General features: G+C 32.6%; 1 protein-coding gene across 11 annotated transcripts in view; it reads right to left on the bottom strand.

The window, feature by feature from the left end:
• NBEA (neurobeachin) overlaps nucleotides 1-26,306 on the bottom strand; it is a 575,782-nt gene that overhangs the window by 415,864 nt on the left and 133,612 nt on the right. For all 11 annotated transcript variants that reach the window (XM_037527157.1, XM_054701654.1, XM_054701655.1 and 8 more), the window contains 8 exons: nucleotides 25,626-25,718; nucleotides 18,172-18,280; nucleotides 9,827-9,908; nucleotides 9,489-9,612; nucleotides 8,463-8,655; nucleotides 5,692-6,708; nucleotides 3,184-3,401; nucleotides 459-612 (listed from right to left, as the gene is read on the bottom strand). In XM_037527157.1, the coding sequence (XP_037383054.1) occupies nucleotides 459-612; nucleotides 3,184-3,401; nucleotides 5,692-6,708; nucleotides 8,463-8,655; nucleotides 9,489-9,612; nucleotides 9,827-9,908; nucleotides 18,172-18,280; nucleotides 25,626-25,718 (1,990 nt within the window). The remainder of the gene's footprint in view (nucleotides 1-458; nucleotides 613-3,183; nucleotides 3,402-5,691; nucleotides 6,709-8,462; nucleotides 8,656-9,488; nucleotides 9,613-9,826; nucleotides 9,909-18,171; nucleotides 18,281-25,625; nucleotides 25,719-26,306) is intronic.

Raw genomic sequence — 26,306 nt, 5'->3', positions numbered from 1 at the left:
TAAGTTTAGAAATAATATTTTAAACAATTCATGAGACTGTATTATCTAATAATGATTTTTTCTAAATTCAGATTCATGACTATTATATTATAACCAAATGCTTGTACTTACAAATTCAGTATTTACAGAATAAGGATTTTTACTACTGTACTATAGATCTGAGGGAATAGAGAAGATATGGGAAATAAAGTTAAGTCATGTATAGGCTAGCTCTTCTGAAGACATATTCATCAGAAATATCAGAGAATTATTTTTATAAACACATATATCTGGAAGCCAACATTGACAAATAAAAGATGCAAGGATATAAATGTAAACATAAGTTTATAAATAAACATCTACATGGTTAAAAAGTGCCATTAGGGGTACATGTCTTGTTAAAACGCAACTGTTTACATTGCCTTGCTCTAGTCATGTAATTACAAAATAGAACCACTAGATGGAGGCAAAGTACTTACAGTTGGTGATGTAGCAGCAGAGAGCAAAGGTAAAATTCCTCCACAAGCAATGATGATATTGTCTACCATTTGGGAAATGAGGTGAATTGTGTTATGTACAAAAATAATATTTTCATTACTATTGACAAAATCCATTACAGACTTTGTGGAATGGCTAAAACAGAAAAACAAAACAAATATTAACATTTTACTGGCTTAAGAATAAACTATTTTTAATAACTTTTATGGAAAAACACTGAAGAGTTTGGCAAATTTAGAATATTTATTAAAATAGGAAAATAATTTTCATTTGATATTTCAATAATGTTACCAAAAACTTAGCCTTTATTTATGTTGGGTTTTTTTTGTGTGTGATCCAAGGTACTAACTCATTATTTTGTTTCTGTTAGAAAAATGCAATGTACTAACTAGATTCCAACACATGACTAGGTCAATGAATTGGCTAAAATTATTTTTTCCAAAACTGGCAATTCTGTGTTGAAAAGCAAAACAATTAGAAAGTTAATTGAAAAATTCACCTATAAGCTGTTTATCCATCACTAGATTGAATTTGACCATTTACCAGTTAGTTGTGGAAGTGGTGTAATATGGGAGTATAAATGAATCAATAATATTTCAAGGGATTCATTAAAAAGGGAGAATAAGACCTCTAAATAGTTTTGTAATACACCTTTGCCAACAGAAGATGCAATGCATATACCCAAAGAAATATACTGCTTTCAATCAAGAATATGAAATGCTTTATAATGGGGGAGAAAGAGATGACTCAAGATCAAATTTAGGTCACTGATTCTCACCTTTTTAGAAGTGTAAACATCTTTTTACATGTTACATCTCAAGATGTTTTCCCATTTTCTAAGAATAAAATAAAGTATCTTTTAAGCAATTTAAATTACATAAAATTCTGTTTGGAGGATTTTATAAGAGTCCATGAAGGAAACAGAAAAAAAGAGTATTTTAAAATAAGGAAAGCTGAGTATCACTCACTTGGGCATTTGGGGACTACTAATATTGTCTTGGTAATTACAATTGCATATCTCCATACACTGATACTCATCTCAATATTAATTATGTCAGAGCACTCCAATTTCTTTATTTACATCTACAGGTATAACTTAGTGTATAAAAATATCAGCAATGAAATGATCATCACTTACATCATGTGAGTAGACTTTGGACAAATCATTCAAATAAAATTGAAAACAAGAGACCCATGGGGAGGTTAACAATAGCAGCTTTTATTTTGATTTTGATTTTGCTCTTTTCCTCCCAGACTTGTCTACCTGTTTCTGACCCTTTTCTATGGGTCCCCATCAGAAAGTGCTTTAGATTTGTGGTGGGCATTCGGGCCTTGCTCTAGGCCAATCCTGTTTGGGTGGACTTTTACCCATGAGGGGGGTGATGTGTGTGGGTAATTTTGGGTGCTTGATTTAGAAACTAGTCTTTGTCTTTTCGGTATCGTTCACTAACTGTATTAAAGTTTCTTTCCATTTGAAAAAAAAAAAAAAAACTTTCTGTGGCAGAAATTACTGGCTTCTTTTGAGATAGTGAGACCTTCTGCCCCACAAACACAATCTAGATGTTGCTCTATTACTGAGCTAGACTGGATAAAGGAAAGTTTGGCTACAGCTCAGGTACTAGGTTATTTATCAATATTTCTCTACATTAAAGTCAGTCATTATAATTCCATTCTATTCTACTGATGACTAACAGCAAAGAACAGGTGATCCTGTTGTTACATCAGACGTAGGAAAAATTACTCAAGGGGCTCCTTTTAGAACAAAAGAAGAAACAAAAGAAGAAAGATGAGCAGGAATAAGAACAAAAAGAGGAGAGAGGAGGAGGAGGAAGAGAGGGGAAAAAGTGAGAGAAGGAAAGAAGAAGGGATAAAGGAGGGAAAAATCACTGTCTTCCATATAGTTTGGGCAAGTTTCCTCTGTTGAACTGATGTTGGGAACTGAGGCAGTGACTTTGAATCCTAGAAGGCAAATTAGGCAAAGCAGAGAAACCCATGGTGTTCTGACAGTGCCGTGCCACAGATTGTTCAAGTGTTGATGGTGGGACTCTGTGTTACGTATGACCACTGACTTCCCAACTTTTATCAATACACATATAAATGAAATTCTCATAACTGATTAATTTTTAAAATATTTACTATTGGAAAATTAAATTTAAAGTAAGACAAGTAAATGCCTTAATTTCTGTATTTAGACTTTGAGTTCTTTTGCTTTTTGTTTTGTTCAAGTAAGTATACTTGAACCGTACCTACTAACTGCTTAAATTGTAAAAATAAACATCATAAAGTAATTTCAATTTAACATTACATGCTAAAAAACTTACACCAAAAATAAATTTGGTATATGGTATTAATTTGAACATGAAAAGATAAAAATGTGGAGGTTCCTTTAAACAAAGCTGAACATTATTTTTTTATTAAATCTCTTTTTTATATAAAATAGGCAGTGCAATGAAGGTTTTAAAAATTTTGCTTTTTGACTATCTTAAGCCTAAGTTCTTCAATACCTTTTGATTTGAGGTCCAGGTCTTATAACCTTTATAAAAATATTTATGTTTCTACCGAAAGTTTCAGTGTCTGACCATTACAAGTAAATTTGAGATTTATTCAGGGAAATAATTCACTTACGGCTCAGCTGATGGCAGTAACAGAAAATATTTATTTTTTTATGTGAAAGGGGCCTTGTAGAAAAGAAATAAGTATTTCTACCTCCTCCAAACATGTACATCTGTTTCTAATGCAAACAGCAAATCGGTGAGAAGTCGCTGGTGCATTGGAGACCATTTAAACTCTGGAATACGAAACATTGTAGTACGTGGACCTGGGCTGAACTGACGTCGCTGCTCCTCAGTCATTGGCATTCCTCGAAATCCTAAATCAACTCGAAGATCTCTATCTTGTTGTGTGACAGACCGGCCCTGAACAGCCTAGAGAAAGAAAAGATGGATCTTTGTAGAGAACAAAAGAAATACCAGGTTGAAAATGCAAACATTAAGTGGCTAAGTGGAGCTTCTGCATGTGATTTTAGTAGGTTAGTATATTTTAGATAGTATTATTCACCTGGTGAGTCTCTGCACAGGAACCTATTTAAGTTAAAAAGACTACTAACGTCACTTTTATTTTACTGTTCAAAAACTAGGCAAGGTAACCAAACACCCACGTGGCATACCATATAGCACACTGAAATCCAGAGCCTCTTTATCCCTATTTATGATGTATTAATAACATTAACCACCTTTTTCCTGACGGTAGTCAGCATGTACTCAAAGTGAAGTATATCACATACTCCACTCACTAATTGTAATTAAAAACACAACATTAAAATAAATATTCCTTGAATAGATTAAAGTTAATTTCAAAGTTTATGTCACTCACAATACTTCAATTTAGAAAAACAAATGTATTTGACAAATTAGAAAACCAGAAAAATACCTATGAACTCCATGAGTGAAAACCAGGCAAGCCTAGAGATTACTGCATTCAATAAACAGTGTACCACACTTTCTTTTATTTTAAATCTGACCTAAATCAATATTCCCTTCACATGACAATTACCACTATAGTATAAATGCCTCAAAAATGTAAATTGGGGCCTCCCAATTTACAGCCTCTGCAGTGCCGGTTCGATCCCAGCCACAGGCAAGGGTCCCACATAGCATGCAGACCTCTCCTGCAGCACCTGCTGCTCCCCTCAGCAGTGTATTTTGTCAGTCTGCCTGTTCTGCTCCCCACTCTGGCTCGGGTGAATTCTCTCACCCTCCCGTGCTTCTGACTGTACCTAGTGCTTGTATAACTAAAATAAATCAATCCTTAAAAAAATAAAAACATAAACAGGATGTTAAGAAACTTCAAAACAAAATTATAAAAAAAAAGTAAATTGGAAGTTAATAGAGAAAAACAAAATGTCTTTCCCATATGTAGAATATGTCATTAAGGATTCTCATGAGAGCACAAAAAACCAGTAAGATACAGTTTAATTTTTTTTTAATATTTATACATTAAATATTTTGGCATTTATTTGAGACAACAATTGTTTATATCATTGTTTTTATTTTAGAAGTACAGGATGCCACCTCAGGTTACCATACCAAAACACCCAGAGTCCACCACCAGGTTCATTGTTTTCTCTTGGGCTTTGTTGTCGCCCCTCCCCTTTGGTCTCCAGGAGCCACAGTTCTATAGTCAGCTTTCTAGGTTAGTTCTCAGTTCAGCTTTATCTGACCCTTTGTTTAGTCTCTCTACATGCCACAAAGAAATAATACCATCTGATACTTGTCTTTGTCCCTCTTACTTATTTCACTAAGCGTAACTCTAATGAAGCCATGTTAAATTTATATTCAATGACACTAAAGGATGAGTAGAAAACCCAGAAAATATAAAAATAAATGACTGATGGTAAAGGTATTCTTTAATTTCTCAATTTCTTACATAATATATTGTTTAGTCGAGAATATGAGGAACAGACTTCCAATTCATAACTCAACAATTAAAATCCAGATCAGAAAATAATTTACCTATATTCTAGTGAGACCAAAACTACAACACTAACACTTCCTCACTGCCAGCCCTAACTATCTTTAATTTTCTCATAACAAATTCCTATCCACAGGAGGTTATAAAGAAAATTCTCGCTGCTAATAATTTCAAATTTTCTCAGTTATTACCTACCTCACAGGGTTGTTGTAAGGATTAAATCTGAAAATTATAGCACAGTGCCTGGAATATAGTAGGCACTTGATAAATAACAGTTCCCTTTCCCTTCCCCTTCATTTCATTTATCAGTTCAATCTGGGATCCAAGTTCTCTTTTCTATAATCCAGAACAGGGTTGGGCCTGAAGCTTAAAAGGTTAAAATTAATCAAGCATTCAGAATGAAAATCTTGAGTACAAAATGTGCAAATGCAGTCACAGAGTTATAAAATGCTACAGCTAGTAGAGACCTTAAAGGTCAAATTTTAATCTAATATAACCTTGCAGTTAGTCTATAAGGACATTTAGGCCCAGAGATGTTGAGAAAGGTACACAAACAGACTGTGGCAGAGTTGGAAACAAAATTCAGATATTTGAAATTTATTTTATTTATAACCCCACCCTACTCATTCCATAAATTACCATTATGTCATAATTAAATATAAGTATGATGAAGTGTTAAAAAATCACTCTTCTTTGGCGATAACAACTCAATCTATTCATCAGAACTCATGTAGAATAACTTACTTGTGTCGTAGTAGTAGTCTGGATTTTTCTAATTTCCTTTCCCGATTCCTTGCCATCATCAGATCTCTCAGTATCTGAAATTATACTTCCTGCATCAATATTTGGTGCAGTTTTGCTACCAGAAGACTCAGTTTCCAGAGTTGTAGCAGTCATTTCAGCATACTCTAAAGCTTTAGATGATGACGCTAAGTCTCTTTCAGAAATATTGCTCATCCCATCTGAAGTTGTGTGGATTTTGAACTCTTTTTCTTCTATTATATTTGATGCACAACTTAAGTCTACACTACCAGTCATATGAGCAAGCAATCCAAGATCATCATTAACACCAATATGTACCTGTGTGTCCTGCATATTTGGAATAATGTGATTGCTAGAAAGTTCAGGAAGCAGTTTTTCCTCCTGTTTAGGTATTTTATCAAAAAGAAATGATGCACTACTATTGGGAAGTTCATCTTTCTCATCTGCTAATGTTATCAATGGACCATTATCCTTTTCTTCATTTTTTTTAATAATACCAACACTTCCATGTACATTATTCTGGAGTTTCTCAACAGCAGCACTATACACATTATCTAACAAAGACTCAACTTCCACAAGGGCACCATTTTCTCCACCGACTAAAGTCTCTGGTGATAAATCCATATCATCAAGCTTTACTTCTGTTGCTTCCACTTTCTCTGCTTTTATATCAACTAAAAGATCATGAACTTCCACATGCACACCACTTCCTGGTCTATCTGAATTTCCAAGAATATCATCTGACACTTTGGTTGACATGAGCAAGTCTCTAGTATCTGTGCTGACAGGGTAATCTGTCTCACTTTCTGGGCTCTGACTCTGAGAAAGATCTTCTATTTCTCGTATTTCCATTCCACCTTTGGCTCCTGTCGTCTGTGATGAAAGACCAGAGATGGTGCTCACATTTCCTTTTTTTCCCTTTTTAATGTTTTCTTCCTCTTGTCTCTGATATTCTTCATACATTTTGGCTAGGTATTCCTTGTGTGCTTCATAAGTGACCTTAGGAATAAGTAAAGAAAAGAAAACATTATGTTTTCTTCTTCACATATGTCATGAAGATAAACTGATGGCACACATAAAATTACAGTAATAATAGCAAAAATGGTGCCAAAATTTTAAGATTTTACAAACATAGCATATACCAATCCTAAGACAAGTGTTTAGTTTCATCAAATAACTGGAAATACTCATCAAAAATGATGTATGATTCATTAGGTGACTTGTTCAATGGTACAAACTTCGATAAACTAGCAAGTTAAAGTTTTAAATAAAGTAATCTTTTCTTTTAGACTAAGTATTTCAGCATTAACCTAAGCTAATACACCAGTTGAACTCCTACATATTTTAATTTGTGCCAAAAGAGAGAATTGGGTAAAAAAATAAACATCCAAAGTATTACTAATACATCAGTTTTCACCATATTAACTCATATATAACCTACTGCAACAATTAAGGTTAAAAATTCATAAACATTTATGAATATATATTAATAAACTGTTAAGTGAAATAAGTAGAACATCACCATTTATTTTATAAAGACTAATCTGTTACTTTATGTAAGACATACAAAATGTTTTTTTCCTGTAAAATACTATTTTCAAATTTGTTAATGCAATGATAAAATGAAGTGCCAATATAGTAAAAATGGAAATTTCTAATAGAAATAAAAGTTCCTCTAAAATTAAAAGTTAAAAATCCTTCTTTATAAGCACATATATTAATTTATACTTTAAGGACATCACAAAAGAAATTTATGTTGAGTACAACCCTTCTCCAGCTATTCTGACAGAAAACTCCCTTCATTTTACAGAAGAGGAAATCAAATACCTTAAGTAGTATTTGGCAAACTATTATTTAGGTACCAATCTACTTATCTATTTTAGTAAATAAAGTTTTATTAGAACATAGTCATGTTCACTTTTTACATATTATCTATGACTATTTTCATACAACACAGCAGAGTTAAATAGTGGCATCAGAGACCATAGAGCCCACAAAGCCAAAAATACTATATCTATCATTAAAAATAGTTTTCTAGTCCAAGTGCAATAGGACTAAATTAATTTCTCCTAAAATTACAAAACTGACTTGCAGCACAAAGTGGATTAAATGTCAAACGGGACATCCATGTTTTTTCTATGATAACACATGATACCAAAGTCTGAATTCTGAATTTCCAGAAACCAATGTATACATAACTGTATATTTTAATTCATTATTTCATTTTATAAGATTAGATAATACTTAAAATACAGACATATCAAGTCTTAGGACTGAAAATAAAAAAAAGATTATACAATTAAAAATACCATTAAACTTAAATACTTTAAATATAGTTATGATTAATTTGTAAATATAAACATTATCTTAAAGCCTTTAAGAAGTCTTAAAAAGTATATTTCAGAGTCTTTTTTATGAAATATTCATGTAAGAAACAAATAAGTATATTTTAGCAAAAAAAGCAATTGGCTCAGACTGAAGTTCTTAGATCCACTAGAAAACGTATGTGGGGTCACCTCTGGCCTAAAATTCTCAATTAAATAAGAGTACATTTTGAATTAAATCATCTATATGATGCTTTAAGCACCACACTTCATGATTAGGGGGAGGAGGGAAGAAGACAATTTTGGAATAAGGGAATCAGTCATAATGCAAGATGGCCACAAGATGGCAGCAAATGATGCCAAGATGAGTGTTTACCGTCATTTAATCCACAGGGGAAACTCTTGATATAAAATGCTAAACCTTATTACCTTGGAATGGGCTATTGACAGTGTATCCACCCAAACTCTCCAGCCTCCCCATTCATATTTTATTGCATGATACAAAAGAATCCGGAAGATATTGTAGACCATCTCAGTAATCTTCTGTTCCTCGGAATTTTTAGGATTGATGTAGCCAAGAGAAAACATCCAGTCCTGCCATACTGAACACTGCAGTAAACATCTATTTGGGGGAGAAATCGCATTAAAAATGTATGAATCACATTAGAATTTACTATTTTGAAATTTAAATAGAGAGTGAAAGTATGATCTGACCTAGGTAAAGCATGGTGTACAGTCATCCTGCACATTTTATATTCTATACCTGGAATGACTTTCCCCCATTTTCTACGTGGAAAAATCCAAATTATCAATGAAAATTGCTTTCCTAACACTGATTCGGATTTAGTTAGTCTTTCTCCGCTCTCTCATCACATGTCGCACTAATAATGCACTTAATAAATTATAAATTAATCATTATTTATCTATTATTCCCACTAAGTTGCACTAAGACAATTTGTATAGCACAGTGTTTTATATTTTATACATAGCTCTTTTAACCAGACAATCAGTATTGTGAAATGAAGGATTCAGAAAGCAATCATCACTTGACAGTAACCCATGTCTTAGCAAACCAACATAAAAATATGTAACAATGGTCAATTATCAGACAAACTTGAGAAAAGCACTAATAATATGAGCAAATTGAACACAATTACAACTAAATGAGTAATTGATAGCTGTAGACAAAAGGAATAATGCATTTTATGTGAAAACTTTGTGGATATGCCAACTAACATACAATACCCATATAATAACAAAAAAGCATATATAAATGCAAGTGTAATGAATACGGATTATATCAAGCAGAGGAACACCACCTTTTATAATGATTAAAAATACACAGCGATATGAGAAAGATTTGAAAAGTTTTTTTCTTTGAAAGAGACTGAAAATAAAAGAGAAAGTAAGATTAACTGTGGAATAAAGTTCTGTTATAGCATACAAATTGCTTACCTTCTATTTTCACGGCTATTACTGAAAAGTTTTATCATGTCAGATAAGAATAATCGACGAACTTCCATCAGTTCTGCACTTGGTGCAGAATTTTTTAACAAAGTTGCCACTACCTTAAGAATCACTGAATGAACAAAAAAAAAGTAATTATTACTGCATGACATCTACTCAAAAAGCATTTAATGGTTTCAACTAAATGGTTAGCACCATGGTGAGTGATCAGTATCATGAATCAGATAAACAACATAAAGATTTCAGTGGTTAGAAAAAGTTTTGATTTACTCTCACAAGTTGCCATGTTTCTACTGCATTGCAATAAAGAACTGCTATTTGCTCACTTGGATTCTGAATTTTCACTGTAGAATCTGGCTCTGGATGTGGTTTGTGTACAACTTGAGTGCATACTTGCTCTGTCAAGATCTGAAAGATGAAGAATTTGAACTCCATTTAGAAAATAATTTAAAATATAATTGCAAAACATAGATGAACACAGAATCTGTGAAAAAAAGTCAATTCTTTCAAAAGAAACATCTCTTCTAATGGGTCCAGAGAATTCCACATACTTCTAAACTCTTTTAACTTTGTAGCCTTCCTTTTTTTAAAAATTATTGATAAAGACAATACCAGGACCGATATCTATAGAAGAAAAGATTAATTAGGAAATCCAAGAATTTATTGTTTGAAATATCTTTTCACTGTATATCCTTTACATACCTATGTTGTGAACTGTAAAGAATTTATTCTTTATGTGGTCATTAATTTGAAAAAATAATCTTAAAGAAAAAGTAATTTTTATCTGAGTATGGACCTCATTTCAAAGTGAAGCATGAAGGGAAAAATCTTCATGAAAAATGTGCCTTATTGTCATTTGCTATTGAGCTTTTTTAAAACTTTCAAGTAACACAAAAGTAACAAAAGTTGACCTAGTAAAGGAAAGGTAGAATTCTAAAATATTTTATTAATTTACTAATTCATTAAAACACAGGCTTATGAGCACAGGGTTCTTATACATCTTCTTCACTGTTAAATTCTTAGCAATTAGTATAGTGCCTGACATACTACCAGTACTTAATAAAGATTTGTTAAATTTAAGATGGATAACATTTTTATATATAAATAATAGATATGTATCTCAACTATACTTTAGACTTTAGCTGTATTTGCTTGTATTCTTAAATACATAAAAAATTCAAAGAGAGTGCTTAATAAAGACATGTTATATTAGTGATTTGTCTGATTTTAACATGTTAAATTCCAAGTGAACTTCTGAAATAGTTTAACCTAAATTAAGGTATGAACACTATGGAGAAACCATAAAGACATCTGAGAGTCTAGCTTTACATAGCTATATTGAAAAGTCAGGGATGAAGAAAGTAAATAATCAAAAGATAAGGACAGTTCCTTCTGATTAAAAAAATAAAAGATCATGATATTCACAGTGACATTTTCTTACCTTTCTGCTCAGACTTTAAAAAAAAGAAGAAAAAGATAGGAAATTTACTTAGGTATATTAGGAATGTATATCAACGTGGTATTGACTTGAAATAAAAACTATCACTAATATGATAAATATAGGGCATAAGTGCTCCTCTTTCTTATTCCCATACTTTTGTTGAAAGGAAACATTTTGTTGTTAAAACTAAACAATATCTCAGTATATTTGGAACAGAGCACTCCAGACATGAACTAATTAGACAGAGCTGACACATGAGACAAAAATTTAATTCAAATCCACATGCCAAAGAACAATCAGGAATTGATATAGGCCTAAAAGGAATTTCACAACAATCTGTCCAAAAGGCCTGGTATAGATCTACAGCCCATTGGTCAATTCAGCATATTTACTAGGAACCAGTAAAGCACCCACATTCTGCTACATGTTCAGAAGTGGGAAATGCAGTTGTTAGCTGGAACTACATTTCTAGCATCAATTTACTTAATTAATATTCCATTTAGTGCCTCCCTTGTGGTGCAACGGTTGAGCGCCACACTGTGAAGCTGTCCGTAGCCTCTGTAGTGCCAGTTCGATTCCCTGCCAGCCAGGGAGAACCCCAGATGGCAGAGCAGACCTCTCCTGCCTCGCTCGCTGCTCCCCTCAGCAGTGTCTTCGGTCCTTCTGCCTGTTCTGCTCCCCGCTCTGGCTCTGGTGAATTCTCTCACCCTCCCACACTTCTGACCTGCACCCTAGTTCCTGTATAAAATAAATCTTTTAAAAAAAATTCCATTTATAGGTATAAATCCATGTCTCTATTAAATAAAACATGGTAGATTGTCATTAAGAATCTATGTGAGTTTTAAAAATGGGGAGAGAAATAATGATAAGAATAAAAAATGAATGTAGATGTAAACATTTTAATGAAATGGTATGACTAAAGTTGAGCTGTGAAGTAACTGGACTTTACTTGAGGTATTCACAGGAAGTAAATACCCAAATCCACCAATACAAAATAGTACAGAAGGTTCAGAGCCAGATAGGAACATGAAATCCAATGTGTACTTTATACTTATAGCACGTTACAATTCATGAGAGCCATATTTTTTAGCTTAATAGCCATATGTGCCTAGTAGCTATCATAGTGATAAGGCTGGGAAAGAACAATGAATTATTATTGAGGTAGGTTGATACATATGTTATTTACAGACATAAATTTGAGCCCTGTATTCTACATCAAATTTTATTTTATAAATGAAATTATCTCCTAATTCATGGGTCACAGAAAGACTAGGCTTTAAGCTGCTGCTATCAGAGCTTCCCTTTTGATCTACTCACTCATTATTCTTAACATGCATTGTGTTTTAGTAGACTCCTCCTTTGAGACAGAAGTGGAACTAGTTCTTTTTTTTAATTTTTAAAATGGCAAACTATTAACCCCATTGTTGCAGTTAACTGCCATTGTAGGAATGTGGGAAGTCAGAGAATCTTTGTTTGTTTATAATTTATATAAGACATATTACACTTTTTCTTTATCTGTGAAAATAAAACTTGCACAAGATGTGGCCTAACAGACTACCTGCCCATGTCTTAGATTCCATAATTCTAAGAAAATGATTTTATTATGAGTTATAAAGCGGACTACCATTTAAGATGGAGAAATCATGTAAAATAAAGCAAGTTAAATTTAAAGATATACATTTTACAAATAGTACAATTCCCAAAAATTATTTCCATAAAAAAAGCTGTACCACTTCTTGATCTAAAAGAAAAAAAAATCACCTTAAAAATTAGGAGTCAAATATATTTCCTTAATAACTTTTTAAAGTATCAGGATAATTAAGAGATATTTTTATTTTTTTCACAACTTATGCAAAGTTGCCTGATATATACTGCGAAAAACCCTAACTCTCTTTGTCCCTTACTATTTATTGTTTACTCTATAACAGAGATTAGATTTGGAGTTTTTAAAGATTGCAATGACATAGTCCTTAATTCAAGTAAACCTGCAAATATTTTCTGAAAAATCACCTATTCTAAAACATCATTATCGACATGTCAGGTTTGACAGTACTTGATTTAATAAATTTCCACAGCTGTAGTGATATTTATTTTGCTTGGGGTTAAGGTAATTTCCCTTGAGGAAAAAAAGAAAACAAACAAGGGTTTTAAACTCCAGATTATCAACCAAATAGTTCTTACTAGGTGATGTTCACAAGGTGAATTAAACTCAAAGTGCACATTCGAGGTTCAATTTTTTTTAGTTAAATTTTAACTTACGGTGTTAATGAGAATTTAAGTTCAAACTCATCACAAGTTTTAATTTTTTACAAACAGATGTTACCCTACAAAATCATGCAATCATTAAACTTTGGTGACCTAGAATTAGTCATCTACCATCCTGTCAGAAAATACCCTTTCCACTGTTATTTGGAGTCAACAAGTAACCAATCAAATCAATTTTTTTTTTACTTTTTTGCATACGTATATTAACATTTCAAAGTACCATAATTCAGTTTTTCAAAATATATTTCAATTTAACGAGATTACCAAGCTACATTATAAGAATACATTATTGCCGAATCACAAAGACAGAAGGCCTATAAATTAGCTCCATCATTATTTCAAAACCTCTTCAACATCTAATACCACAGAATCTAAACTCATCCTGACCAGGATTCTGCAACAAATTGGCTTTATTTAATGTAGAATTGCATCAAAAATCAAAGAATGAATACCAATAACACATATGAAGGTAGCTGGTAGGTAAAACTGTTGCTGTACTTGCTATTGACCCATTTTTTAAGAAAACAAAGAGAAATATGTGCGTGTTGTGTACATGTGCATGTGTGTATATGGAGAGAGGGCATATTCTTAATTCAAAGGTTAATAGCACAATATGATTTTTCAAATTCAACATGTTATTATGACAGTTTTAATATGTTTTCAATGACCACAAATACTTTTTACTCTATTGATATTAATAGGCCAAATTTGCATAAGCAAGAAAATGATTAAAAATCATTACAAAGGGCCTCCCTGTTGGTGCAAGGGGTAAGACGCAATCTATGATACCATCTGCAGCCATAGCAAGCATGAGTTCGATCCCCAGCCTGCAAGGAAGCAACCCAAATGGCACAGCAGACCTCTCCTGACTCGCCAACTGCTCCCCTCAGCAGTGCATTTCAGTCAATCTGCCTGTTCTGCTCCCCACTCTGTCTATGGTAAATCCTCTCACCACCCCCACCACCTCTGGCCTATACCCCAGTTCTTATATGCATAAATAAATAAATCTTTAAAAAAATCATTACACATAGGAATCATGAACCAAAGCAATTAATAGGTAACAAAACCAAGATGTAAAGACACAAGCTGACCAATATCAGACACTAGAATTCAGAACTCCAAACTAATATTGTAGCAAGGCTTTGGTTTAGAAGATTCTAGTGCTGTCTACTATAGGTAGATTCTAACATATTTTGCCTAATGCATTTAAATTATGGATTCTGTTTATTTTATGACCATTTCTTAGTTGGTATGAAATGGAATTAATTCCCTCTGAGTCTCTGTTTGCCTAAAAAGGATATAAAAATAGCAGTTTCACAGGGACATTATAAAGGTTTGAGGCAATATATGTAAAATGCTGAACAAGGCAACTGTCAGGAAAGTACCCCAAAAGTGAGTAACCATTATTAGGGAAATATAAGGATCAAGAGAAGTAAGAATCTATCCATGTTCTGCATAGGAGAGGTCATATTATTAGTTCTTATTCGGTTCTGTAGGCCAAATATTAGAGCAAGATTAAAAAAAAAAAAAGAAAAACCTACTGCAATTCAAAATAGGACTGTGGAGGACAGAGTCTATAAATCATGTGATTTGGAATATGGCTAACAAAGTTGGAATAGTAAGCTTAAAAACAAATAAAAAATTTTACTTTTATATTGTATTATTTTTTATTGGAGTAACACTGGTTTACAATACTGTATATGATTTAGAGGTATAAATTCACACTTTGTCTACTGGGCAGCCACTCTTAAATTTACTCTTAAGAATATAGAACATAAAAGGATGAACTAGTACAGCTAAGAGTAATGTTAAACAAGGCCATAAACATTAAGCCTGTAAGTCAAATCAAGCCTACTGTTTATTCTACTAAATACAGTTTTATGGAACAGCCACACCTATTATCTATGGTTGCTTCCAAGTCTAAACTGCAGAGCTGAGGGGTAACAACAAACCATATAGCCTGCTGCTACAGATTGGGTATTTTTTTCCCTCAAAACACCTATTTTGAAACCTACCCCCAAATGTAATGATATTGGGAGGTGCAACCTCTGGAATGTGAATAGGGATGGGATGGGATGGAATGTGAATAGGCTCATGGATGGGATTAATGCCCTCATAAGAGAACCAGTGAGCTCCCAGGCCCTTTCTACCACACAAAGGTAGAGTGAAAAGATGGTCAATGAGCCATGAAGTGAACTCACCACACCCCAAATCTTCCAGTCCTGATCTCAGACTTCCCAGCCTCTAGATCATTTCTGTTTTGTAGTGCTAAGAATTCTGAATGGGATAAAATGCACACAAGGCTACATATTTTACTATCTGCTCCTTTACCAAAAGAGTATGACTTCACCACTTAGGATGGACATTTTGTAATAAAAATATTTGCAGCACATTAAGTGGGGCACAAAACTGTGTGTGTGTATGCATGTATGAGAAAGTTGAGAAAAGATATTATATATACTTAAATATAAATGGAGAGATGCTGAGTAAATTTTACTTTGCTGCTTTTCTGTTTTCCAAATTTATATAGTGAAGCATATTAATTTATATTAGATTAAAATGACATTTTTAACAAAAATAACAGATGGCAGGTACATTTCTCTGTGTTTCAATAAAGAGAAGATTTTAAATTTGCAGCCAAGTTTTTAAAGAAAGTCACATAGTAAATATTTTAGTATTTGCAAATCATGCAATCTCCAGAAACTATACAACTCTGGCACTATAGCATAAAGCCACATGAAGTCTTTCCTTAAATTAACAGCCATGGCTATTTTTTAATAAAACTTTTTTATGGAAACTACAAATTGAATTTCATAAAATTTCATGTCACAACATATTCTACCGTTTCCCCATATCATTTAAAAATGTAAAAACCATCCTATGCTTGCAGGTCATGCAAAAACTAGAACTGAGCTGTATCTGCCTTATGGCTAGATGAAAAAAAACGTAGTATTAGAAAAATCTGAATTTGTCCCATGTAATTTAAAATTACAGTAGAAGTACACTCTGAATCTTAGCATCTGCCTCCTAAATGCCACTCATTTCACTTCATAAGTTTTGTGAAGAAATCTGCAATGATGAGACATTCTGTTTTATATTTTCTGACCATAGTATTTCTGATTTAAGAATACTACTATGGGGCCTCCCCGGTGGCGCAGCTGTTGAGCACTGGGTTGCGAGGCTGCCCGCAGCTTCTGCGGCGCTGGTTCGATCCCCGGCTGCTCCCCGGCCCCTGGAGGAGGGTCCCACATGGCACACAGACCTCTCCTGCCGCCTGCTGCTCCCCTCAGCAGTGTACTTCAGTCCTTCTGCCTGCTCTGCTCTCTGCTCCCCGCTCTGGCTCTGGTGAATTCTCTCGCCCTCTCTCGCTTCTCACTGTACCCAGTGCTTACATAAATAAAAAAATATAAATGAATAAATAAATCTTTGGAAAAAAAAAAAAGAATACTACTATAGGCCCTCTCTGCTAGCCTAAGTCTCAGAGCTATCACTGCTACGGCCTGAATTCCATCTCCAGTCAGGCATCTAATCCACACATGACACAACAGACCTCTCTAGTCTTGCCCACTGCTCCCTGAGCAATGTATTTCAGTAAATCCGCCTGTTCTGCTCCCCCATCTGTCTGTGGTGAATATGCTCACCCAAAGCACCACTGGCCTACACCCCAGTTCTTCTACACACACACACACACACAGAATATTATGATGAATGCTTGATCTAGAAATTTCAATGTTACAGCAAAACTATAGTGTCCTTCAATAATAGACACAATGCTTTATTACCTAAGCCTCTCACAAATAATCCTCATTCCACTGTATGCTAAAAGTATGAGTTTTGAAGTCCAATTTTATCTTCTTGACTTCACCTGATGGATGTGCACTGGTAGTAAAAGAAAAGCTACATTCGGCAATACATATGGTATACGTGTGAAATCTGTCAGTTATTTCATCACTGTGATTTTTACTACACACTAAACAGCAATGAAAATGATAGAGAGTAAGACAAATATGCTCTGTTCCAACTACTCAACTCTGACACTATACAGCAAAAGCAGCGCATTTATAAATAAATGAGTATGGCTGTGTTCCAACAAACTATCTATGGACACTGAAATTTGAATTGGAAATAATTTTCATACACCATACATCACTTTTCACTTGGTTATTTTCAACATTTTAAAAATATAAAACTATGCTTAGTTCATGGCCATACAAAGATGAAGGAAGAACTATGACCACTGTAGATTAGTTGCAGGAGAGCAGAATTAAGATTAATATAAGGGAACATGCCTAATATTGTATTAGTATTTTAAAACAAAATATTTAAAAACAAAAAAAAATTAAATTTCATTAAAAATACCACACTTAAGCTACATGGACACCTATTAGAAATGATGAGAAAGGGATTTCTGAATTGAAATGATATCTAGGGCTTCTTCCAAATATAATGTTTTATAAATAATTCTTACCTACAATTTATATCAATAATTACTCTAGGTTAATGTTGGAAGTGACAACATATTGGGAAGAGAGGAGAAGAGAGGAAAAAAAGAAAAAAAAGAGGAAGTTGAGGGTAAGAACTAATTTATAATATATAATGGGTATAGATGATGTGGGAAAAACTGTATAAAGTCAATTAGCCTCTCCATACTCAAAGAAAAACTCTTAAAACATTAAAAAAATTGACAAATGGCAATTTGTCTTTGATTTTTTTGAACTCTATACAAAAATCTGTATCTTTAGGTTTAATAAAAACTCCTGGGTACTGACACACACACACACACACACGCACACACACGCACACACACACACAAATGCATTTGAATATGCTTCAAAATGAAATTTTTAAGTATATGTTCATCTTTTTTTAATGATTACTGATTTTTTTACATTATCTGCTGATCTCAATCACAGGGGATTTCCAATGGATACATTTAAAATTATCAGACTTTTTTTTCTATTTTACCTCGTAAAGAGTGTTGTACGTAGTGACAGTCACAGTGTTTGTATGCAACATCAGTCTTTCTCCCAGAAGAGTGAAAAGACTATGAGTATGCATAATTTCAACTTTTCTCCTAGAGAAAAAGGGGGGAAAATATTATGAAATACAATGAATCTTCTAATTATATAATTCCAGGGTTAAAAAAAAAACAATCTATAAGCAGGTACTAAATTATATAAATAATTGCTTTTACTAAATTCCATCTACAAAAGAAATCAAAGTTTATAGAAGGGCTGTTTTCTAAAGTCCCAAAACTAATATTTAAACACTTACCAAATAAAATATCTGAACAAACTATTGTTACCATAGGTTTCCCAACAAAGCACCTATTGTGCTCTCCTTCCTGCCCTTACCCCACCATTTTCTACTCGTCCCCTCCTCTCTTGAATGTCTCAGATATGTGGTAGCTTTCAAGGGTCAGTCTTATAGTTTGTCTTTGTCTGATCCTTTGTTTTATTTCTCTAGATTCCACATATAAGTGAAACCATCATGACTTTCTTTTTCTCCTTCTGGCTCACTTCACTTAGACTAATACTTTCAACTTTAATCCATGTTGTGCAAATGGCATGAATTTATCTTTTTTAATTGCTGAGTAGTATTCCATTGTGCATATATACCACATCACCTGGATCCACTCATCTGTCCTGGGGCAGTTAGGCTGTTTTCATATCTTGTTTATTCTAAGTAGTGTTGCTATAAACATAGAATTGCAGGTTCCCTTTCAACCTAGGAGTGGAACTGTTGGGTCACATAATAGATCCAATTTTAGTCTTTTGAGGAATCTCCACACTTCTTTCCATAGGGCCCAAAAGAGTCTGCATTCACACCAACAGTATAAAAGGGATCCGTTTACTCCATACCCTCAGCAGCCCATTTTTGCAGTTTTTGATATGGGCCACTCTCACAGGTATGAGGTGTTATCTCATGTAAGGTTTTCATTTGCATTTCCCTGCTCATAAGTGATGATGAGCACTTTTTCAAATGTCTACTGGCCATCTATATATCCTCTTGGGGAAAGTGTCCATTTTGTTCTTCTGACCACTTTTTGATAGCGTTATTTGCTCTTGTTGATTTGTTTGAGCTCTTTGCATATTTTGGATATCAATTCCTTGTCAGATGTATGGTGTGCAAATATTTGCTCCCATTCTGTGGGGTACCTTTATGTTTTAATGATAGTTTCTTTCACATTGCAGAAAGCTTTTAGTTTGATGTAGTCCCATTTTTTTTTTTTTATTTTTGCTTTAATTTTACTTGCTGTTTGAGTTCCCAAAGACATCTCTGAACTAATGCTGTTAAGGAGCTACTTAAGTTTTCTCTTCTGCATTTTATGGCTTCAGGTCTTACAAATCTTTAATACAATTTTAGTTAATTTTTGTTTACACTATGAGATAATGGTCTAATTTTATTATTTTGCATGTTGCTGTCCAGTTTGTTGAAGAAATTTTCCTTCTCCAATGTATTAGTTCCTTGTCATAGATTATCCACATAATTGTGGGTTTCTTTCTGGCCACTCAATTCTATTTCATGTTTGGTGTATCTATTTTTATTCCAATACCATATAGTTTCTACAGCTTTGTAGTACAGTTTGAAGACTGGAGGGTGATACCTCATTTCTTCTTCTTTTTTGTCTGGATTGTTTGCTATTTGGAGTCTTTAAGGTCCCATATAAATTTCAATAGTATTTGTTCTATTTATTTAAATAATGTCACTGAAACTAATAGGGATTATACTGAACTTGTATATTGCTTTGTGAGATGTGGCCATTTTAACAATGTTTATTCTTCCAATTCCCAAATAGGGAATATCTTTCTATTTTTTTTGCATATCCTTCTATATTTTTAATAAGGTCTTATGATTTGCTCCTGCTTTGTTAAGTTTATTCCCAGATATTTAATTCTTTCTGATGCAATGATAAATGGAATAGCCTTCTTGATTTCTCTATCTTCTTGTTCATAGTATGCATATAGGAATAACTGATATTTTGGAAACTGATTTTATAAATTGTCACTTTGCTGTATTAATTTATTGTTTTCAATCATTCCCTTGTTTCAATTTGAGGTCAGTCCAGACCGTCATTGCTAAACGCACATATGCACGAATCTGCATTCTGGACATTTTATCTAAGTGGAATTATATAATACAAGTCATTTGCATCTGGCATGTTTCACTTAGCAAAATATTAGAATTCATTAATGTTATAGTATGCATGAGTAGTTGATTGCCTTTAAATCATGCAATAGTATTACATTGTATATTCATACAATTATTTTCTTTATCCAGTCATCAATAGATGGAATTCTGCCTTGTTTCTACTTTTTCCTATTATAAATCATGTTGCTAAAACCATTCACACAACAGTCTAAATGTGAGTCTATGTTGTCATTTTGTTAGGGGGAAATGATGTCCTGAGATAATCCCATACAGGCTTTGTGGACCCCACCCCCACTCCAGACTAAAGCCATCAAGACTCTGGGAAAGACAAATCCCATCACCACCAAGGGAGGGTGGCTGGGACCTGAGGGTGGAGTTGGGCAGCCAGGTTGGATATAAAAAACCAAACACGTGGGCCTTGGGCTCTCTGGCTCACAATCGCTCGCCTCCTGGCTTCACCGCTCCTGGCTGGCGGCCAACTCTGAGAGCGCCATTTTGGGATTCCTGATCGGCGGATCGGGTAGGACTCATTTAAAACTTTGTCTCCCACTTTTCTCCCAGAGCTGTACATTTCCTCATTTCCCCTTCCCTTGTAAATAAACCTTTTATTAACCTTTCACGTGTGCCTGCAGTACAGCATTGATAAGTCCTTTTAAGCGTGCGGGTGAGGACCCACAGTCAGGCACCCCGTTTTGTATCGGGGTTGCTCTACAACAATTTCTCCTGGTAGATAACTAAGCCTGGAAATGTTAGGTTCTATGGAGTTCATTATATTTTTTAATAAATTAGAAAATCCTTTTGGAATGGTGGCTGTAGCATTGGAAAATCCTGTTGGAATGGTAGCTGGAGCATTTTACATACTCATAGTAATGGAGATTTAATAAATTGTTAAATGTTATAGTTTTGCTTGTACTTAAAACAAATTTTTTTTATATTTTTATTGATTCAGGAGTTATTTACAAGTATGCTATTTTCCAAATATGTAACAATTTCCCAAATTTCTTCCTGTTGATTCTTATTTAATTTTATTGTCAACATATTTCATTTGCTCTCAATTATTTTTTAAAAAGTTATAAACATCATTAATTCTTTAATTATAAAAGTAACATAATTGTGTGAATTAAAATAGGGGCAAGGAAAATAACCCACAATCCACCATTCTAATATGATCACTGTTACCTCTTCATTTGCAAATGTTCATATGGTTATAATAATGATGTCCATATAGTTTAGAATCTTACTTCATAAGAAATTTTTTTTAATTTTATATATATTTTACATCATTCTTCCTTTTTGGACAATGTATGTTTTCTCCTCTCAGGTGTAGTCCTTGTAAAATTCCCACCACCAATTCATCTGTACACCAGCACCATTGAGACTTATTTAGAATAAATCATTGCGTCCAAAAAATTTTTTAAATTTTCAATAAATTTCAATAAAATACTAATTCAGCCTAATGCATACTATAATCCAGGGAATGTTGTATATATGTACCTGAACACAATCTTCTACATTTAGGTAGAGTGTTCTACAAATGTCAACATACATACAACATGATGTGGGTCAGGAATGGTGAAAACAGGCTTTCATTAATTGTTATTAGTTATTAAAAGGAAATGATTCTAATATTTTATTACTAAATAGAGCTGTGATAAGGTTGTGGCATTGGGTTAAAGAAATCTCTTTTTATTCATGATTTCTAAGGAATTTTAATGAATTTAATGGCTAATATATTTTATCAAAATGTGGGTATCTATTATTATAATTATTATTCATAAAATTAAAATCATATTAAATGATATCCTGATTTTAAACTATCCTTATACTTTATAACTACACTCAACTTTGTTACAAAGTATACTTAAAAAAATGTATTTTTATTTCCAGGGGAATTAAGCTATTCATCTCCTTTAACTACAGTTTATAACCAGTTTTGGCATCAAGTCTGCATTAATTTCATTATGTGAAACAGTGGCTCCTTCTTCTATCTTGTCAATGGAACACAAAATGAATAAATCAGTTTTGGGATTTGGTTGTTATTCTGTTAATATTCTTGCTCTGTTAATTGGCATCTGCTCATTATTTGTTTCCTTTTACTATCTAAAGTTGAAAATTAAGCATAAAATTGAAAACCTAGTGGAGAAAAGGCCAAAAAACATTTCTTCTTTCAATAAAAATATTTACAAAGAAAAATTCCCTCTACCAGTTAGATCAATGCTCAAACTATAAATAAACCAAAGTTTCAGTATCTTTTGAGTCTAAGCATTTCATAATTTACACAATGATTTCTTGTTATGAATTATTTTAAGTATGTATAGTTTTATTTTCATAGTTTGAATTTTATCATTTTTTTCTGTTTAACTGCACTGTGTGTGAAAATTCATTTGTAATATAATAACTTATTTATATTTATGGAAACAATTTTATGGCTTCATTTGAACAATTAGTGTTTTTTTGCTTGAGAAATATATATATATATACACACACACAATAATCAAGCCAATTAATTATATTGTTCTCATTTATATTGTTCTTTTGTTGGTGTTTTTAAAAAACAGAAGACTGCTAACATCGCTGAACTATTTTAATTTGTCTTCAAATTTAGTTAATTATGCTTTCTATACTTCACCTACACTGTTAAGTGTACAAGAATTTGAAAATCATTATCTTCCTGGTAAATTGGACTGTTTTCTATTGCATGGTGCTCCTCTTTAAAAGAGTCTCATCAATTTTTTTGCCTTACAATGTTATTTTAGTATTCTTAAATATTGGTCTACCAGCCTTTATCATTTATTTTAATATAATTTTTACTTGTCTAAATGATAATGATGGTGTAAAATATTAGAGCTTTTACACCCAATTCATATCTTCCCCCTCAGTCAGATCTTCCCAATATAGGTAATCATTTTTCTTGGATTCCTATTTCCTTATCAATCTCACATTTTAAATAGATGTTAGTTTTTATAGCAGTTTTCTGGTATACAGCAAAATTAGGCAGAAAATACAAAGATTACCCTATGTATTTTCTGACCCAGGTACACAAGTCTTCCCCCATTATCAATATCCATCTACCAGGTAGTACACTGTTACATTACAGATCAGCTTTCTGTTGAGATATAATTGACAAGTAGCATTATAGTGATTTAAGGCGTATAACACTTGATTTGGTGCATATATATATATATATGTGTGTGTGTATGTGTGTGTATGTATGTATGGAAAAATTATCACAGTAGTTGAGCTAACATCCATCAACTCAAGTAGTTAGAATTTTTTCTTGTAAGAATTTTTAAGATCAACACTCGGTAGTTTTTAAATATACAATACAGTAATGTTAACTATACATGACATTCATGGAGTTATTACTCTCAATGGTTAACTTTTCATTTCCAGAAGTTATGTTTGATTATTTTTAAACTACATTGTTTCAGTACTATCTTGCTTCTTCAGAATTATTTCCCCTATTATGCTCAAATATTTTTGTTGTTTTGATTTTATTTTTGCAGGTGAAAACTTTCTTTTGTGTGTAATTTCCTCTGGAATTATTTGGAAAAACAATCCCTTATATGGTTAAAATTGTGTGGGAGCATCTTTTTTTCCTAGAGGATACTTTGGCTCCCTTTTCTGCTCTTTAATATCTTACAGTCACTGCTTTACATTTTTTGTATTTGAAGTTACAGAGAAACTTAAGGACAGACTCAACATCTATCCTTTTATTTGCACATTGCTGACCAAAGAATTCTTTACTTGCATTTAATACCAACAGTATAGTGTCCTGATGACTGTTTTAGGAAAAACTTTGTTAGCACACAGTACGCTACTGTAATATATTTGTAACTTTTATCATTTGTGCCTTCTATCGTTTTGTCGTTTTGTCTCTAATCCTTTTAGAATTATATATTCTCATCCACAGATTGTATATTATAACAACAGATTTCATGTTCCTTTGATCTTCTTTCAATTTCCTTTATAATTTATGTGATGGGTTTCTCCAATTTTTCCCCAAGTTTTGTTAGTTCACAAGTCAAAACTGACATGTTATATTCTACCATTTCTTACAAATTCTTGATATTGTCTAGTACCTGTTCTTTCTCTGAAGTATGTTTATGTCTTTATTTTTAAACTTACGGTAAAAATTTTAATCACAATTATTATATATTACAAAGTAATATTTTTCTAGTGAATAGTCTTCCTCTATTGGTTAGTTTTATTTATCTTTTCTATACTTGTACATTTTAAAATGTGTTATCTTAGTATTTTTTTAAATGTTGCATCTAAGGCTATAATTCTTTATTATCTTTTCTAGTTAATTTCTTTTACATAATCAAAGTTAAGAATAATCCTTATCTCATATTAAAAATATATATGCTTTTCACTTCTAGTATTCTATAACTTCATATACTTCTAATTCCTCACATATGTGTAACTCAACAATTCTAGTTTTGTTGCAATTATTCTCTATATCTACAATGTCTCTATTCTCCCTCACTTAACTATTTATTTGGTACCAAAATGAAAGCAACACCTACTCTTCTAGTCTGTCATATTAGAGATGTCTTATCTGGATTTTATGCAGTTTTTATGCATGGTATCAATAAAATCTTGACAATTTGAATAACACAAAGAATTATCAATGATGAGGTTCTAAGTAGAGCAGCCATCTAGCAATACTTAAATGGCATTTTTACTTCTTTTGGCTTATGTATATAGAAAATGGATGTAAGAATATTATACACACATATAATAACATACTATTAAAAAAAAAGCCTGCTTCAATAAATTAGTAGTTGTTCCTTACTGGAAAGGTCATTTTAAAATGCATCTAAGTTCTGGACATTAGGGAATAATAGACATAGTCCAGGATCTTCAAATCACAAAAGTAATCAACAAATCTCAATGTGAGAAAAGAACATAAACAAATAATAAATTACTTAGCATGTAAGCAAAAAAAAAAAAAAAAAAGCTTTCAGGGAGACCTCAATATACATGGTATTCACTATGTAAAAAAACTTTCACTAAAATTATATTTGTCTTTACTACTTTATTTAGTAAAAGATTTTATTACATCCCTAAATTAACTATAGTCTCTTTTCAGGAAACAAATAGGAATAAACTGCATTACTGAAATTGTGATTCTGTTCTTTAACCTACTAATACGAATGTTCTTCGAAGCTATTATTTTTATATTATAAAATTACCCAGTCAAATTATGTTACATTTGACACAACACTTGTCAGAATACAGTTTAGGCAGATATTTCTACTTACTTGTGGCCTAAATGCTTCAGGAAGTATCCCAGAACCTTCAAAGCTTGAACCCAAATACTTTCACTTTTAGAAGCCAATAATTTGTAGATTACCCTAAAAATATATAAATGTTATCTTTTAAATACCGATAAATACTAAAAATACAAACACTGTACACTTTACAAATAAACCATAAATATATAAAGTATCCCTCAGATGTTTAAATTCTCTGAAAACATTTAAAACTGGCATGTTTAATATTTCTTTAAACTTGGCCTTCAAATACATACCAAAACAGGCAAAGTGAAAAGTTGTTTATAAATACTCCGTCCCAGCACAATGAACAGAAACTTCCAAGTTATAAGCTTAGTTAAATTACATGTCCTCTTCTTCTAGGATTGCCATCATACTCGTAATTGATGACCAATGTCTTTCTGGGTGTGGCTAATCAATCTATGGCTAGATAACTGCCCTATTATTTATCTTTTTTAAGTATTTGGAATTAGGTATAAGGAACAATAACTTGTCTTTGTTGCACTTTTGAATTAGAAAATGATTTAAAAGGGCTAAACAATGGGATAGCTTTGTTTTGTTTACAGAGACAAAACTATATAAGCAGAGCAGCCACAACAGCAGTAGAGAAGACTAACTTGTTTCCTGAGAGCTTTCAAATTTCCGGTTTCATAGTGAACCCACACCACC

Source organism: Talpa occidentalis, unplaced genomic scaffold (assembly GCF_014898055.3).
Source record: "Talpa occidentalis isolate TD23 unplaced genomic scaffold, MPIMG_talOcc4v2.1 talOcc4.5, whole genome shotgun sequence".
Lineage (NCBI taxonomy): Eukaryota > Metazoa > Chordata > Mammalia > Eulipotyphla > Talpidae > Talpa > Talpa occidentalis.
The sequence above is the reverse complement of the archived record's forward strand: the minus strand, read 5'-3'. Positions and strand labels throughout refer to the sequence as shown.